General features: G+C 42.7%; 2 protein-coding genes across 2 annotated transcripts in view; one reads left to right on the plus strand and one right to left on the minus strand.

Moving 5' to 3' along the window:
• Positions 1 to 11,264, plus strand: part of LOC124404606 — a 31,366-nt gene extending 20,102 nt beyond the window's left edge. The window contains exons 6-13 of the mRNA XM_046878908.1: positions 76 to 198; positions 624 to 881; positions 972 to 1,151; positions 4,210 to 4,335; positions 5,685 to 5,912; positions 7,020 to 7,271; positions 7,788 to 7,918; positions 10,920 to 11,264. Coding sequence (XP_046734864.1) covers positions 76 to 198; positions 624 to 881; positions 972 to 1,151; positions 4,210 to 4,335; positions 5,685 to 5,912; positions 7,020 to 7,271; positions 7,788 to 7,918; positions 10,920 to 11,030 — 1,409 coding nt within the window. The 3' untranslated portion in view covers positions 11,031 to 11,264. The remainder of the gene's footprint in view (positions 1 to 75; positions 199 to 623; positions 882 to 971; positions 1,152 to 4,209; positions 4,336 to 5,684; positions 5,913 to 7,019; positions 7,272 to 7,787; positions 7,919 to 10,919) is intronic.
• A 1,203-nt stretch (positions 11,265 to 12,467) lies between these two features.
• LOC124404260 (fibrillin-3-like) overlaps positions 12,468 to 17,117 on the minus strand; it is a 57,728-nt gene continuing 53,078 nt past the window's right edge. The window contains exon 22 of the mRNA XM_046878253.1: positions 12,468 to 12,873. Coding sequence (XP_046734209.1) covers positions 12,680 to 12,873 — 194 coding nt within the window. The 3' untranslated portion in view covers positions 12,468 to 12,679. The remainder of the gene's footprint in view (positions 12,874 to 17,117) is intronic.

Raw genomic sequence — 17,117 nt, forward strand, 5'->3', positions numbered from 1 at the left:
GTCTCGCCGTCGACGCAACGCCAGATAATTCTCTTTTTTCCATTTTAACGCACGTATCAATTTTTCATTGAACAGACGTTAACGAGTGTGAGAATGGAAACGGTGGGTGCGAATTCATCTGTCTAAATACCCCCGGCTCCTATCGCTGCGAGTGTCCGAAGGGCATGAGGCAAGGGGAGAACAGATATACATGCATGGGTAAGCTCAACAGAAATAATTCGAGACAAGATCAACTTTCGACTTTTTATAACTATATTGTAGCTAAAGTTTACCCGAAACAGGTAAAGCGGTTCAAAATCCTTACGATTCACCGATTGCTGAGCGTGCATTGAAATGCTTTTGATAAAGCGTTTCGATTCAGTGTTCGCGGTGTCTCAATTATACTGACAGTGTTTGAAGTCACTGAGACTGAGTACATGAAAGCATTTTTTTTTCTTTATACTCTGACTTATGAAACCATCTACGCATTGACATCTCATCCATTTGACATATTGAAAAAACTTACCAGCAACCATCGTTGAATGATCAGGAATTGGGAAGCTCCTTTAGCATGATGTGATTTGAAGACACCACCGATCGATATAGTAGGTACCTTCGATAGAGTTTCTTTTCGTGTTAAACAGACATAAACGAGTGTCTGTTAAACAACGGCCACGGACCGTGTCAGGATACTTGCCGGAATTTCGAGGGAGGATACGGGTGCTCGTGCGAAGGGCTTCCAGGGACGGTGCTGGGGCCCAACAATCATACCTGTCAGGACGCAGGACCCTGCGGCACAAGCAACGCCGGATGCTCTCATACGTGCCTGTCGACAATGGGGAGGGTCTTTTGTCTCTGTCCCGACGGCTTCATGCTCGAGGATGATTGGAAGACCTGCCAAGGTGAGAGTCCAAATTGCCACCACATGACACAACCTGTAAAGGAGATAAACTGGCTTCACATAACTATCCGAACCTTTTGCCATTTCCCAGACGTAGACGAGTGCGCGGTACCTGACCTACAGTCCGTCGTTTGTCAGCACGGGTGTATCAACACGCCGGGATCCTACCGGTGTTCAAAACCATCGGAAATGAACGACGAACCGCCCTCTGACGTTCCCAAAAAGTCCTGCGAACTGGGATTTGAACCCTCCGTCAACAACGGATGCGTTGGTGAGTCTTCCAATATTATGACGAGTTGAAAGTTTGTTTTAAACCAACGAAAGTGACGTTTGTCCATCAAATTATGATTTCACTGAACTGTGAACGGTCAAACTAATGGTCAATATCTGAATAGTAGAATCGGTGTATATTCTAAGAGTTGAATAACTTTTGTGAAGATGGAGTAATGAAACCAGGTAGACCAACAGCGTTATGTAATTGTTGACTTCATTCACCATGAGTAACGCCAATTTCGCGTAATATGGATGTAGTAACTATCCAATGAGTTCCACTAAACGAAATAAATGATCCTATCGTATAGGCGTACGACTAATACAATTCTGCCAGTGTAGAGTTTAAGTGTGATTAACGCGCCTCGAACAAACATTATTATATTGCCAAGTACAAGCGTTCAAAGAAGTTTCACTAGTAGAGAAACGGAGAGAAAGAAAGAATCCTTTGAGTTTCATATCTTTGTTCAAGGACTCGGAAATTCACTTTGCTTCGACGAGAAAGAAGCCCTGAATTCCGTTGAACAGTGCAATCACTCAACTTGCACGTAAGTTCGCCCTCGTTAACGGCCACGTTCGACATTTGAAGTGCGTATTCCATTCTATTTCCGGCAGTATCCGTAGCTTCGTTAAAAGTCAAACAAATTACAGGCTCGTCTATACATTCCTCTGACGAATGTTAATGAGTTTTTTCCTCCATGTATACACTTTCGGAGGAAAATACGCGACGCCGACGCAGATAGTTTATACCTACAATTTTAATCACCACTGCGAATACTTAAACATTGCTAATTATTTACATACCTGATAATTTATTGACACTTCATCTCCTCCGGTTTACCAAACTTGTGAAAAGGTTGAAGCGCGAGCTGGAAAAGTCCATTAATCGGGGTAAAACTTGAATGCGCGATATTGTTACTAAAGCTGTCAATTGTTTAGCGGTTCATCGGGGAGAGGAATTTTCCGATAACGCAAACATTACCGTTCAAACATGTCCGGGGCTACTTGAAACGGACAATAACAGTACCCGAACCCACAAGCACCCACGAACACGCCTCTTCGACTTCGACAATGCATCGCGTATTTTCCTTCGAAACAACGTTACACAGCCTGCAGCTGTACACGGCTATGCTAGACTGATGGCGCGTCTATAGATTTCTCGGCATTGTTGAGCTCTGTAACGAGAAACGAACGAAGCGCCATACGTGTACTGTTTACAAACATCGTAGTATACAGTTTGGAAATTCACGAACGACTATAACGACTTCGGCAGGGACTTTTTTTCAATCCAAATAGAAGTATGGATATGCTGGATAAATGGTATTATTGGCAAATGTTTGGTAGATTAAAGTTATCGTTATGAGTACGTCTATAGATTTCGAAATGTACTTTGCGTTGAAACTTTTCCACTATGGATAACTAGTTCGGAAAGTTCACAAGTTGATTTAGCAGGAGCAGTTCGTGTATCCTACGTACCATAAAAACACCCTTCGTTGAACTGGAACAATTCAGATCGGTGAGCCGTCTCGTTCGACGGGGTATGTATGTATGTACATATCATGGGGCCTTGATTCTAGTGGATTATAAGTTACATATTGATTGGGGCTACGCTGCTTTGCTTCACCCAGGAGAAATTACTCAGCATCCGTGGTTCCGGAAACTTGAGACCGTGTAGTAAACTTGGTAATAGAGATATTGCACCAAGTCGCCTAATTGACGAATATTGGAGCAAGGTTGCGGTTTGGTACGCTGAGAGCCTTTCATCGTGTTAGCCATGAGCACCGGTCGTAGTACGTAGTACCTACAGGCTGGCGATATTGCCTGCTAACAACAAGAATAGGAACCACCCTACTTGGACGAGGGGATGCTCTTTCCCGGAGGTAAACGTGCGATGAAGATACGACCAGTAAGCGTGTGATTGAATAGCGAAGCTAGTGCTGGACCATCCCAGCCGGCACCATTATCGTTTAAGTTAATTGAAGACGCGAACGCAGAGCGACGGAATGGACTCGATCATGGAGTGACGAAGGAGCAACAGCCGGCTGGTGTCGAAGAAATATGCCCTTCGGACGGTGTATTGGAGCACATTTAGCGCACGCATATGATATACGTGGACCGGGGTGTCGAGTGGGCGAAAGGTCGGAGCCCATTCACCAAACCAGCTGCCTGTGGGAAACACCGTCGGATGAACCTAAGTGGGCTAAGAGCTCGTATAGCGGGAGATATGCGGCTACTAGAGAAGCTCGCCGAGCGACTGCCGACTCAACTTGAATAAATGGGATATCGATTGACGGCTCTGCGAATAATGGTATGGGCCGGGCCCTGCACCGTTGACCCCCGTTCCACTGACCCTCTTCACCCGATCGCTGATGAGACAAGCTGATCCAGCTGCTGCCCCGCAACCAACTCTGCAGTTGGTCTAGCGATTAATGATCATTTATACTGTGAGCAGATTTATGGCGGGAATGGATATGAACTGGTCCATCTCGTGATTCAACGTTCGATTATGTAATAATGGTTGTGTGTGGAAGGATGCTTTCGGTTACGACGTGGCGTATAGAATATTTTTTGGTGTCAGTCTAACACTATATTTTCATGTCAATCTAATACTAGTTATCGTCAATCTAACACTATCCGAGGTTCAAGTTATGAATTGACCACGAAAATTGTCTATGGTTGTCCATATTGGTCACTTTTCGTCAATTTTTTACAGTGTAGATATTGACTGATTAGTAGACCGTTGAGATACGTCAGGTTTTAGCAGCGCTCTACAAGTCTCGTGACGGTGATACAACGGCTTATCGTGATACGCTCACCGATTCGTTAAGAATCGGGTTCCACGATTGCAATGATGCATATTGAATGATACTCTCAATACTGTTGGTAAATATAAATAAACAAAGCCATTGAACAAGAATCATTGTCTTGAAATGAAAGGATATTCTTGATTTCCCGAGACAATTTTTCAGTGTCAAATATAACGACCACTAAAAAATGTCCCTCCTGCGCCAGGGGGAATAATTTCGTCAGATACATACGAGTATAAATTGAATTTCAAGATATCAACGAGTGCAGCTTTTCGAACGGTGGCTGCAGCGAGGTCTGCGAAAACACGGTGGGAAGTTATTTCTGCGCATGTAACGGCGAGGAGAGGCTGTTATCATCGGACGGAAAAACTTGTACGGGTAAGTTATAAAATTTCGAGATTTTCGTGTCGCGTGTAATTTGTCTCGGTGTAGGTATGTCACGTGGCGCAGTAAATTCCCCAGGGTTTCGGAAGCGCGCGGATAACGTCCGCAGTCCTGTTTCCGGTTTATAGAGTGAGCTGCAGATTTACGAGGAGAGAGGTTGAGCAACCGTTGAGTTAATAATGATCCGCGATTCTCATTAATAAACTTTGCCCGACAGCTCCGCCCTTCCACGCGAACAATAGCCATGCATTGCAAAAATTCATGCCCCGATCTAATCGTCGTAATTCAGGACTAAGTCGGGATGCCATTGTTGTGCCAGCCTTCCCATTAGCATTCGTGACTCATCGGCATGTGTCACCTATATATGCATCATCCGGGGATCCGTCGAATAAGTCGAACGCCTATCGCTGCCATCCATAAGCGGCGTTATGCCCTCTGAATTGCGTCATGGTTCACCGTGACAAACGTTCGAGCAATCATTAGTTAGACAGACGTTCGGTTAATGTCATGCGACGTGGTAAAACGGCGCCGACGATGACAGCAAAGATGAATTATGCTTAGGATAATCAAGTCTCTATTACGTACAATCAATTCCCCATGTCATACCATTCCTTTCTTATATTCATATACTTTGAACGACCGGCACCGCTCGAAAATTCAAAAAAAAAAAGAAATACTTACACAAGTTTGCTTGCAATTCAATTTAAAATCGCTCAAAACGTAAAGATCTGTAAAAAAAAAGGTTTTGATGTACTAAGGAATGCGATCGGGATAATAGCGAAATGACTATATATATGCATAGTCGCGATAACCTCGGGCTACACAGCGAATGATTATTCATAGCGTGTAGTAACGTATATTTGAGAATCGCCTTGATTTACGGCTCGCTGTCCCAGTCCGAATGAATTTTTTTCCCACCACCACCACCACGCCTCTTTTTGCCCCCTCCCGGTTTTTCTCCCTTTTCACGGGAACCGCACGAGTCGTTTTTGTTCGCTCGCTTCGCCATGGTTTTCCTCATCTGCTGGAACCCAAAGAAGAATCGCTCGGGCTGGCGGGAAAGCCCTCCACACATCCGGCAGGGCTAGGGTGGTTCATTTTCTTACTTTTTTTTTAAGGTGTCAGTCGAAAAATTTTCAAGAAATACTGAAAAAAAAAACTGTCTTAAAACCCGGAGGAACTAGGAAAATATTTTTTTTTACTCTAAATACTTTCCCACCTCCTTCAGGTTTTACAAAAAATTTTTTCCACCATTTTTCACAAATTTTTCGACTGGAACCTTGAAAAGAAAGTTACAAAATGAAACATCCTAGGCAGCGCCGTGCAGTTCGACCTGTTTTCAGACACGAAGGACGTCGCCTGTCCGGTTCTCAACCCCTCCGGCCGGGGCTACGTCATGTGCTCGCGTCTATCAGCCCCCCAGCCATGGCGCGGCAGGAAAAGGATGATTAACCGACCCGGTACAAAGTGCTTCCTTAAGTGTCCTTACGGCTACCAGCTCAGAGGAGAGTACGAGCTGACCTGCGGGACTGAAGGGAACTGGCTCGGATCCAGGCACGGGGAGTGCGTCAGTGAGTGAATTCGAGGAATGTTTTTTACACATATCCGCATCGTTTTCGGGCTGCATTTCGAGACTAGACGAGACGTAAAGCGAAATCGCAATTTCACAGAGTACAGGCTGGAGGGCGCGACAAAGTTGTAAGGATAATTGAAAAATGCGACTGAACCGCAATATCGGTTCACTTGCTGTTTTAGTGGAAGGAAATATTACAGAGAGAATTAAAAAACGTAATAAGTTGGAACTACACGTGTACCAATTTTTAGGAGGTTCGTGTGTTGCGAATTTGCTATTTTTTCGCTTACTTTGTTAAGAGATATGATCACACGTTGAGGATTTATCATATTCACATATTCGTAACCTATGAAGATTTGAGTAGAAACGTAAGAGAAAAAAAACAAAGAAACACTGATAATATGCAAAGCATGGAACCTAAGTATTGACTTTTCATTTAAAATTACTTTGTAATGGTTGTAAATCGTTAGATTTCATTCTTCATTGGCTTATTTTACTGAGAAGGATAACTTTCTATTCATTGCTTTACGATACTTTTTTCGTCTTGTTGGTATCGGTGCATATTGAATTTTTCAAGATAGCACTGATAGTGAATTGGATTAAAAATAGTAACGTTGAAATTACTATAGACACTGAAAAAGAATTTGTTACATTGTAAATTTGTAAAAAATATATTTCCCATCAATATAATTGACAACGTGGAGTGAAATCGAACAAATTTTTTTTTAATGAAATGAAATGCGATTTAAAATGAAAAATCTATATCTCAACTGTTACTTGCATTTTAAATAATCCTTTTTTTCTTTAACTTTCAAAATAGTCGTCGTATATCTTGTGATTACAAAACTTTCATGAATTCTCAAAGTCTGATTATCAAGTAACGAAATTACCGACAAGACATAAGAATATCGACTCACCTGTGATCTCCATGCGTGTTTTTCGACTATCGGAGACAAATCGCGCGTCTTTCTTCCTCGAAATTTTTCTAAAGCTCTTACAAAACAAGCGGTTAGTCAATATCGTCTACAATAAAATCGATCAGAGTCAAATTCCAAAACGCGTGCGGAGTGCCGATCAAATCCCGAAGAATTTCCTCTTCCTTCAGGATACAGCAAGCCTCGGCTGGACTGTCCGCCAAACTTTATCGCGGAAGTTCCACCTGGGCAGTCAGAGGCTTTCGTCACCTTTACTCAACCCTCGACGGATCTAGACTGGTTCCGATACGTCAAATCCGAGCCGGCCTGGGGCATCAAACTGGAAGCTAATCTCACGCCGGGGAAGCACGTGGTCACGTTCACAGCAAAGCATCCGGTTTCGAAGAAGCAGACAACCTGCACGCTCAGCATAACCGTGAAACGTGAGTGAATGCTTCCGCAAACTTGGGCTTACACTTTTATGACCATCGTTGGTAGCTTCTTATATTCAAATCCATGTTTTTTGTATGTTTTATTTTTTATCCACGTCGCGAGTCGATATACCCTCGAATTCTTGAGCCTCAATTCTACCTCCCTGATTCCGTAGATTTGGATGTGTGCAGGTGCCCCGGTACCGTAGCAAAATCGTAAACCGAGCTGAATAATCGATTTGCGAATCTGCATGTATACTTCGGTATGCGAGCTTCCATGTCTTGCCTGCAATTTCCGCGTACAGGCTACGAGAATATCTTCCTCTAGGAAAATTCTTCCCGAGATGAAATCACCCAGGGTCGAAATAAACTCCCTTGTTATACATCTATTCCATATATATATACGATAGGTGAAAGAAATCCGATCACCTCCGAGATGAGAATCAGATTCGTCAATGGAATCGGTTACTTTTTTTCATCCCCAGCTTCTTTTTGTTCGTAACTATTTTTCTTTCTAATTTTTTTTAGCCGGTGAAGCTCCGCGGATAAAAAACTGCCCGAAAAACATTATCGTCCATGGTAGGAACAGCACGATAGTCACGTGGACCGAACCAGTTTTCACGGACAACGTCAACATCAGCAACGTCGTCAGCAATCAGGTGAGTTGAATTTATTCGGCGATTTTCCTCTGTAAACGGATCGACACTTCGCTCGCAAAAGGGCGAACGAGCTTTTCGATTCTGTCTGATCCGCTTGCGTGTAACTTCGTGTTCGGCGTATACGAACCACGTGTTATCGGGTAATAGGACAAGGTTCGTTTCGAAGGAAGCTGTATGAATGGGGAAAGGGCCTCTTTAAAATATCGTCCCCTTTCATTCGACAACAAAAGCCTCCGTTATTCCACGCTGGTGAAAAGACTCAGTAAAAAGGGAATGTGTATAATATACGCCGGCAGAAGTCGACCTTTTTTACTTATATATACCTACCAACTTCACGAGCAACTCGCAGAGTCCAAATTTATTTTACGATCTATCAGGCGTACAGTAGGTACTGCGCGAAAAGTTCGTTATTCCCCACTCAACGATAAAGTTCACTTTTTTGACTTGAAAAGCGGGATGAAAGTAGCATATTATTCTCTCTTTTTTTTTCCTCATCTGGGAGAAAAACAGCACTTTTAACCCGCATTTGCGGGAAATATTAGATCACATTTCCCGCAAATTAATTTTTCAGTTTTTCTCTCTTTCTTTTCCATTTTGAACTACATCTCTCTATATTGTTATAAATTTTCAATGATATCATAGTTTTCAGAGCGATTGATGTGGCTAGAGTTGAGTCGGGAATAAAGTAGTACAATGTAACACAGAAATAAAAGTCGATTATTCCCTCGAGAAGGAATATTTATTGGTTTTAAATGTCCAGCTATATTAATGACAAATTGTTTAACTTAAATTGAATTTTATTCACGTCAATCGGAATCTCTTTTTGCGCAAATTAATACCCTTCGACAAGTTTTTGTTCAAGCAAATTGCCGTGTAATGTAATGCAAGAGAAAAGACCTCAGAGTGCGAGACAGCCGTCAATCGTTGATATAAACAAAACGGGGCAACTCGTGAGCGTAACCTGATGAGCAATTAGGATTCAAGTAAAGTGGAGATAAAAAAAATTAGTCTCGAAAGCCCGGGGAGCGTGGCAACCGTTTCACGACACGCCGCTGTCCAAGACCCCGTCATGAAATTAGTTGTGCATAATTTTCCGCAATGAAATGCAAATTTCTGAACCCTCGCCACCGGCTAGGGAGACCCGCGGCGAAGAAGCTGGCAGGGAAGCAAATGGCCGGGAAAAAAGACAAGGACAACCACCGTGGCAGCAGCGGCTCTCTACCTGCACACTAGAAATGCGCGGGGCGAGAAAATTAGTAGAGAGAATCGGGGTGGAGAACGAGAGAAATAAGTAAAGAAGGAAAGGATTTTAGTTTCGATCTGAAGAGTGGAGATTAGAAGGCGAATTAACCGTATAATATGGATACCAGCTAGTTGCCAGAGGTTTACATATAGCAGCAGAAATTTGAGTATTTTTTATTTTTTATTTTTCAAAGAGATCTTCGTAGCTTTTTTCAATGTAATAATTTGATAAATATTATACTCAAAGTACGATCATCTCGTCATATAAAATTAATGAAAAGTACGGATTGTCTGCTAATCAGCCTCTTTAATTATCAATGTAGTAAAAATTTAAACAGTTATACGAGTTTTCTGATTATTGAGGACTGAACTTTCCCCATATCAATGATGGTTTCTTATTTCCTCAACATTATAGAGCAACTCTTTACAAGAGACCGATTTTAAGAGTCTTTTGAGTATACAATAACGGTAATCGTATAATAATTATATTGAACATGATAGGTTTTTTTTTTTTTGTACATCAGCCTAGATGTTGAAGGAAAATATCAGAGCGCGGACAAGTTTGTTTAAACTTTGGCGAACCCAATCTGACGCAGCGATTCTCACATAACCGGGATTGCTTATACCTGTAACTGCGTAGAGAAACCCTCGAAATGACCGTTGTTTGCACGCAGCCATTCGAAACCGAGCGTTATATACATGTGTATAGGTCATATAGCAAAAGGGGTTGAAAGAGCAGAACCGCGAGAAAACCGCTGACCGCAGAAAAAATAGAAGATATTCGAAAGAATGTATAAATATGTGAGGATTTACACGCGAAATGAACCACGAGTCAAGGGTAACAATTTTCTTGCCATCGAAATCGAGTCTTTTGAAAACGAATCAGACGATTCGTTCGAAGAATATCAAGCAGCATCATTCACGCTAATGCTAGTGAATACGAATTAACCCTTTGAGTCATGGTGACAAGTTTTTTCAACACCTATTTTATATCCATTTTTTGTATATTTGAACAGTTTGCAGAAGTTTTTGGGGTCGCTAATTACGAATAATATGTGAAATCGGATTTAAAAAATTCAAGTTGGCGATCCAATATGGTGGACGAAGAGTTCAAATTCTATCGAACCCAGAGAAAAAACTCTGCGTCCAGGGGTATTTGGGGTCACCGATTGCGAATCTGAAATAAGATTTTGAAAATTCAGTATTTCGAATCCAATCACCGACCCCGAAGATTCCGCACCATATTTCAAATTTTGGACCGCCATATTGTATCCACCACCTTGAATTTTTAGCAATCTGATTTTAGATTCGTAATTAGCGAGCCCGAAAACCACAGAATACTATCGTGTCGTAAAAGTTGACTCGGCACAATAATGTGTGACTTAAAGAGTTAAACAGCATCTCTACCATGTAATAGAAAGTAATCGGAGCAACGATTTTCACAATCAAAACCTTAAAAATGATTAAACTCTCTCATTTGTAATCGGATTTTAAACTTTTCGGGTTTATCTTGTTCACCATAAAGATCTCGAGAGACCACGTGGTAGAGATGTTTGAAATCGTTTTATCTTGAATCAATATCGTTTCGAAATCCGACTTTGAACCCCGCCCACCAGTATTACGATCAACACGAACTGGGTTTTTGTCACTCGGATCCCGGCTGTTCCGCAGCCCCAACATCGACTTCAATTATGGCTGTAGGCTACACGGTAGACGGCTAGTGTGTTCCTTGATTAAATTTTCCCGTTGTTCGTTCCAGAATCCGGGAGCCTCGTTTCCCGTCGGTGATCACAAAATCCACTACGAGGCAAGCGACGAGGCTGGTTGGACGGCGACCTGCGATTTTCTGGTAACGATTCGCGATGACTGAACGGCTTACCTACATAAACGAACCTACAATTGCGCAGCTTTTCGCGGAAGGGAAATCGGAAGCGGAAGCTGCGATCCATAAGAAAGAATTAACGACGGAGCTGCGAAAAGGAGCGTCGATTCCTCTGATCCTGGAGTGTATAAGTTGATATATGAATAGGCGACGTTGCACCCCGAAATTATCGTAACATACCAGCGAACTGCGAATAAGATACGAATAAATTTGTAATTTCGAAGATTGAGTTTGGAGAGTGCATGGATAAGCTTAACTGTTCTTATTTCTTTCTGTGTATCTTACATCCCCGGAAATTGCAATTGAAATTAATGAACACAGTGATTTGGGTACATACGTCGTCGCTCCGTTATATAGCTGAAACTTGGACGATTAAACATATCAAAATTAAAATCTGTGTCACGACTATAGACAAGAGCGACGTAGGTATAATAATATTCTGAAGACAATGGGAGTTTAAATAAAGTGCGTAGGTATGTAGATAGAGAATGAGAGGGAGAGAGAGAGAGAGAGAGAGAAGAGAAAACGATCTGCTGGAGACGCGTTACGTAATCGGGTAAATTATTATTGTCTAGAGCAATATTATGATATATACGTGCTCCAGGAACTGTTCTAGTTTTATATAAGTCTAAATATAACCACATTAAAGAATTTATTATATGCATTATGCAATATCGTATCATTAACCAACACTGTACTGTATCAACTTACCAGAATGGTTGAGAAATTATGTGGAATGCGCTGAGAACATCTGAATTCTTCTTATTTCCACCCGAAAGGATGTTGAAAGTGAACCCAAACGTGACGAGTGACGCATGGTGTCGATTAATATTATATATCCTTATTATTTAGACGCTGAATACATACGGAAGAATATTAATATATATGTATATATATTATATATAATATATATTAGATTGGAGGCAATTTTTTAATTTTATTTGTTATTATTTTACTGTTATAATTATCATGATTATTATTATTATTATCATCCCGTACTCCATTCGCATATCATTGTTACAATTTATGTGTAATGATTATTAATAATGTGTAATATTATAATATATAAATGTATAAAATTTATCTATAAAATATATTACAGTATTATAACATTAGATTACTATATTTCATATTACCGCAATATTTACTGACGATGGAGCTGACAGTTACATATATCATTTATAAATATTTTGCATCGTTAATCGTACGTTAACCGATCAACACTCTATATTATATATATATATATATATATATATACTTCATTTCATTATTAGCAAATGACGAGGAGGAGGCGGGTGTGGGGAGGAGGAGGGGGGGGGGGGATGAAAATTCTATTCATGCAGGCAACGGCAAATGATTACATGTATCAGGAAATAAATCTCAAATTGCAGGAGGATTCATTAAATGGATTTTAATCTAATCTAATTTTCGCTGCTGTGCTTACGTGAGTAAAAAAAATGGGCAAAACAAGTTGGCAGATCGAATACTCGAGTTACCGTATTCATGACTCGATGCACCAAGAACAGGACACACGATAAACTTCTCGACATTTGCATATTGCATCGACGAATAGGAAAGTCGCCATTCTTCTTGGTCGTGTGTGTACACACGCATCATGTATCGGCTTGATCCTCCAATTACGAACAACACTTGCGCCTTGGTATTATCCTGGTTTCAACGTGACCTCGACCCGTGTATCTGTGCCTTACTGGAAGTCCAGGACTTGCTCGATGATAGTACGGCTGTTGCTGAAGCCGTTGCTGCCTCTGCAATTGTAGCTGCCGGTGTCGTTGGAGCTCGATTTCGTACTGCTGCTGACGAGATGTGCGATCTGCCATGAAAAACGGCCACTTGAACTTTTACGTTAGATTACATTTATAGTTAACGGGACAAAATGGTAGAGTGGTAACAAGATATACGGGTTAACAGAATTGTTTTTGTTTTTTTTTGGGAGTTTATATTCAAATGAACAACAAATTTTGATTCTATACATCGAATAATAACCAAAATCTTCTTTCTACAAAAGCAAACTTTGTCTAATAAAACAACTTTTCCTTTTATTAATTAAGTGGGGGGAATGAAAATTTTGACATTTACAACTCGGACTAAAAATTCGTGTTAAACGGTATTATCAAATCGCAAGCACAGGCCTTTGTCAATCATACCTAGAATGTTTATAAAATTTTAGTGAAAACTTGAAAGCCGTGCCGTAACGTTTAACAGGTCATAAAGCTGATATTATCGTGACATGACAGAACTGCATGCGTACAAACGATCCTTAGCATCGTTATAAAAGGGAAGCACGATGTCCAATTCTTGTTACATCTCGTTTTCCAAATCGAAATCCTTTTATCGATCCTTTCACTTCAGCAGACATTTTCGAGGACGGTGTTTGCATGCCGAGAGGAAAAGGACGGCGAAGGAAACGGCCGCAAGCAAAAAGGAGAGGAGATCTTGTAAGAGAATCTGTACCAGAAGAGGAGTGCTTTTATAAGGGTAGCCGATGTGCCCACGTGTTACAATTTACAAGTTCCCCGAGCCAAAGAGGGTGGAGATTAGAGGCTCGAAAGGGGGGTGGGGTAGGGTGGGGATAATATCAAGGCTCCGGGCATAAAATATGCAAGCGCTGTGATGTTTTTTTAATTCTCCGGAAATCTCGGATTTACACAACGAGATGGTCTTTGATCAAGAAATCAGCGCGTCGCGAGGAATTTATTATTCTCTCTCTTATTCCTCCTCCTGCTGCTGCTGCTGCTGCAGAAAATTTTCCATCGAAACGCGTCGCAGGGTAACTTTTGTACCAGATTCATGGCCGCATGCACGTTTCTCGTACTGACCCAGCTGGAACTCGCATTGTCGGTTCATAAGATCTCCTTCTGGGAAGCTGCGAGTTGAATGAATGATCCGCAACGAATCCGGGCTCACGCGTCACCGAGTTTTATAATATTATACGACGCAACTCGAGGCGCTCGATAGTACATCCTCAGCGGGACTCAGCTTGTACCATTACACAAGTTTCTACCGACAAAAAGCAGGCGGAGAAAAATAACCGAGATCCGTATAACATCAGCGCCGAAAGGGTTGAACCCTGCCGCCTGTGGCTGCCGACTACGGTGTCGTATCGATCAGCGGAGAATGTCCACAAAAAACCCACCGACTGAACGGAGTTGATCGCTAATGGCCGGCTCGTAAAGCGCAAGTGAGAACCAACGAGTAAGTAACGACTTTTACATGGACAAGCCAGCCAGTGTCGTCATCCTGCTGCTGCTGCTGCTGCTGCTGCTGCTGCTGCTGGCCATGCAATATAATAATAAGAAAAAACTATGAAGATGATGGTAATGGCGGTGAGAATGAGTGTAATAACGCGGATGGTCGTGATGGTCAGAGGTGAGCGAGCGTGTTTGTTGATAACCGCGAGCTGTCACTGTCCATTCAACGCCTCCTCGATGAATTAAGTTTTCAAACATGGACAGCAATCTAGAGAAGTGAAGGGATTATGTAGGCACACATGAGCAGTGCGCAAATCTTGGCAAAGATTTGCCAGTAAAGAAACGACGGCCATAAAGACCCTCCTTTTGGCCATGAGACGTTATAGAGTTTGCATTTCAGACGTCTGATGTGCGCGGGCAACACCTTTAAGCGTTGGATATCGTTGGTCTTACTTAACACATGACTGTTTTTATTGTCCCCACATAACGAACAACTCCACACTTGATCCCACAAGGTCGATTTTAACAAATACGTCACACGCTATTCAAGAGGCTGATTTTTTTCGCGAACCATCGAGCTTCGTCGATCGTTCGACAAGTTCAAGTAAACCCTCGAGTCTGGTGAGTTCGGAAGTGTCGAGAACCGATCTAAGGTCAGGAATAATCGCCTCGGTCAGATTTAAGGACGCCATTTCTTCCGCTGCCACGTTGCTGTTCTCATCCGAGAGCACAACTTTCAGTTTTTTTATGTAGTTGCGCAGGCTTCGTTGAATCGTCGACTCGGCTTTGCTGTTGCGTCTTCTCGTCGGCCTCGATGTGCTCTCATCGTCAACTTGTGACTCGTCGTCGTCACCCCGACGATTTGGTCCCGTTTTCCATTGGCCAGCCAACTCCGACGCATGTCGATGGGGCCTCGCGCTTCCTCGGAAAAAGTTCGAAACTTCGGTTAAGTTCGTCGTCGTGACGTCAAATGCGTTCTTCTCCTTGACCAGCGCCTGGGGCAACTTTGATTCCGACGTATTGTTAGTAACGAGCTTCGCCAAACTGTCCGTACTTATCAAGCTTGCCGTATTTCTCCGTGTTTTTTTAACCGTTAGCAACCCGTCCGGAGTTTTGATAAACCTCGTCGGAGCAGGACTTGGAATTCGAGACTTCCGAGTAGACGATGTATCTCGTTTTACATCCGCGATGCTGCAGGTTTTATTTGTCGAATTGTCGGGACTCGATTCTTGGGCCTTCCAATGCAACGGATAATCCAAGCAAAATATCATCTCAGAATCAATTTCCATGGCGTCTTGCGGCAGCTTCTTTTTACCTGCAGCTTTAAGTTCGTTGTTCGAAAATGAAAGAGATCGCGTAGCTTTTTGATCGGCGGTAGTGTTTTTCAAACTCCTGCCAATCCTTCGATCTTCCGAAACTCCTCTACTCATCATGCTCTTACATCTGTTCGTTGACTTTTTACCGGATTCAGCTTCATCCACGACCCCCAGTTCGCTTTGAAGTACGCGTCGGATTTCAGTTGCAGCTGAGTTAGGTGACTTTTCACCAGGATCTATCGATCTGCATTTAGAGGAAGCGGCGGAACCGACGCTCGGGGTTCCAGCTGGACTCGAATACGTACCGTGGTCTTTTGGAGCGCCGCCAACTGAGTCGGATTTTTTTTTATCGAACCGAGCTATCCGCTTCATTGAAGGTGTTTGATTTTTCTCGCTGGAATTTCCTACCTCAAATTTCTTCGGGTCCGTTGTCAGAAGCTTTTGCTCACCGTCAGCTGAACGATCTCGAGACTTCTTACCTTCTAAACTGCCAAATCTATACCTGCTAATGTTTCTGGCCTCCGATTTCGCTCTCGATTTTAAAAACTTTTCAGTTTTCGCGGGCTTCAATGGGCTTAAAATAGCCTTCGTTCCATCCAGACTTTCAGAAGCATCAAAAACCTTAGCGGTGATCGTCTGTTGCGGAATGCCGACTGGTTGATTCAAACGTTTCTGTCGCTTCTCAGCAAGCTTCAGGTGGCTTCCTGCGCAATTCTCGGCATTCTGATGGCTGCTATCAACCAGAGGACACACAAGATTTCCCGATTTACCCGCTTTCTTTGAATCTTGCAGGCTCGCACTACCGCTGCATACCCCGATAGATGAACTCGAAGAAATGTTTAACGGTAATGGTGGCAACTGCATACATTTAGCTGAGTTTGAGCTGTTCAAACTCTGCACTAAGCTGCCCGACGACTCACTCATGAAATTTCTCGACCGAGACGAGTCCTCGCACGATGCTGAGAGGATGAGAGAAGACTGCTCAGGTGGCGTCTTTGGTGCTGAAGTTCTTGATTTTCTAGTCGGGCTGGCCTTGGTCACCGAAGCCTTTGCTTCTTGGCGAGAAGGCGATGCACTGGAAGGCCTTGCAGATGTGATCAGAGCGCTTGCAGTCTTCGGTCTCCGAATTGGCGACGAATTTCTGCTGATCACAACCGAGGGTGGATTGCTACCACATCTGTGGAAAAGGCCTCTGTTTCGTCTTTCGAATACCTTTGCTCGAGGTGCAGTAATTGGACGGTATGAAGTCGAACTGCGTGTTTCCTCCTCTTCGGCAGCCGAGCTACGCAATCTCCTGACGGATGGACGCTTGACTTTAGAGCTACTGTTCGAGGTTGGCATTGGAGACGAACGTCTTGGTGACACAGGATCCAGTCCTGTGGAGCATAACTTTTGCAGTACAACGGTCGATGTCGAAACGACGTTATCAGAATCCATTGGAGCGTCAGGTTCAGTGGCGGAATCTTTCACACGAGAAGATAACCTTCGGTCACTTTTCAAGTCTGCGACCTTTTTCGCGACGTCAGCAGCTTCTGTCATCGACGTTGGTG

The sequence above is a fragment of the Diprion similis genome, chromosome 3, assembly GCF_021155765.1.
Source record: "Diprion similis isolate iyDipSimi1 chromosome 3, iyDipSimi1.1, whole genome shotgun sequence".
NCBI lineage: Eukaryota > Metazoa > Arthropoda > Insecta > Hymenoptera > Diprionidae > Diprion > Diprion similis.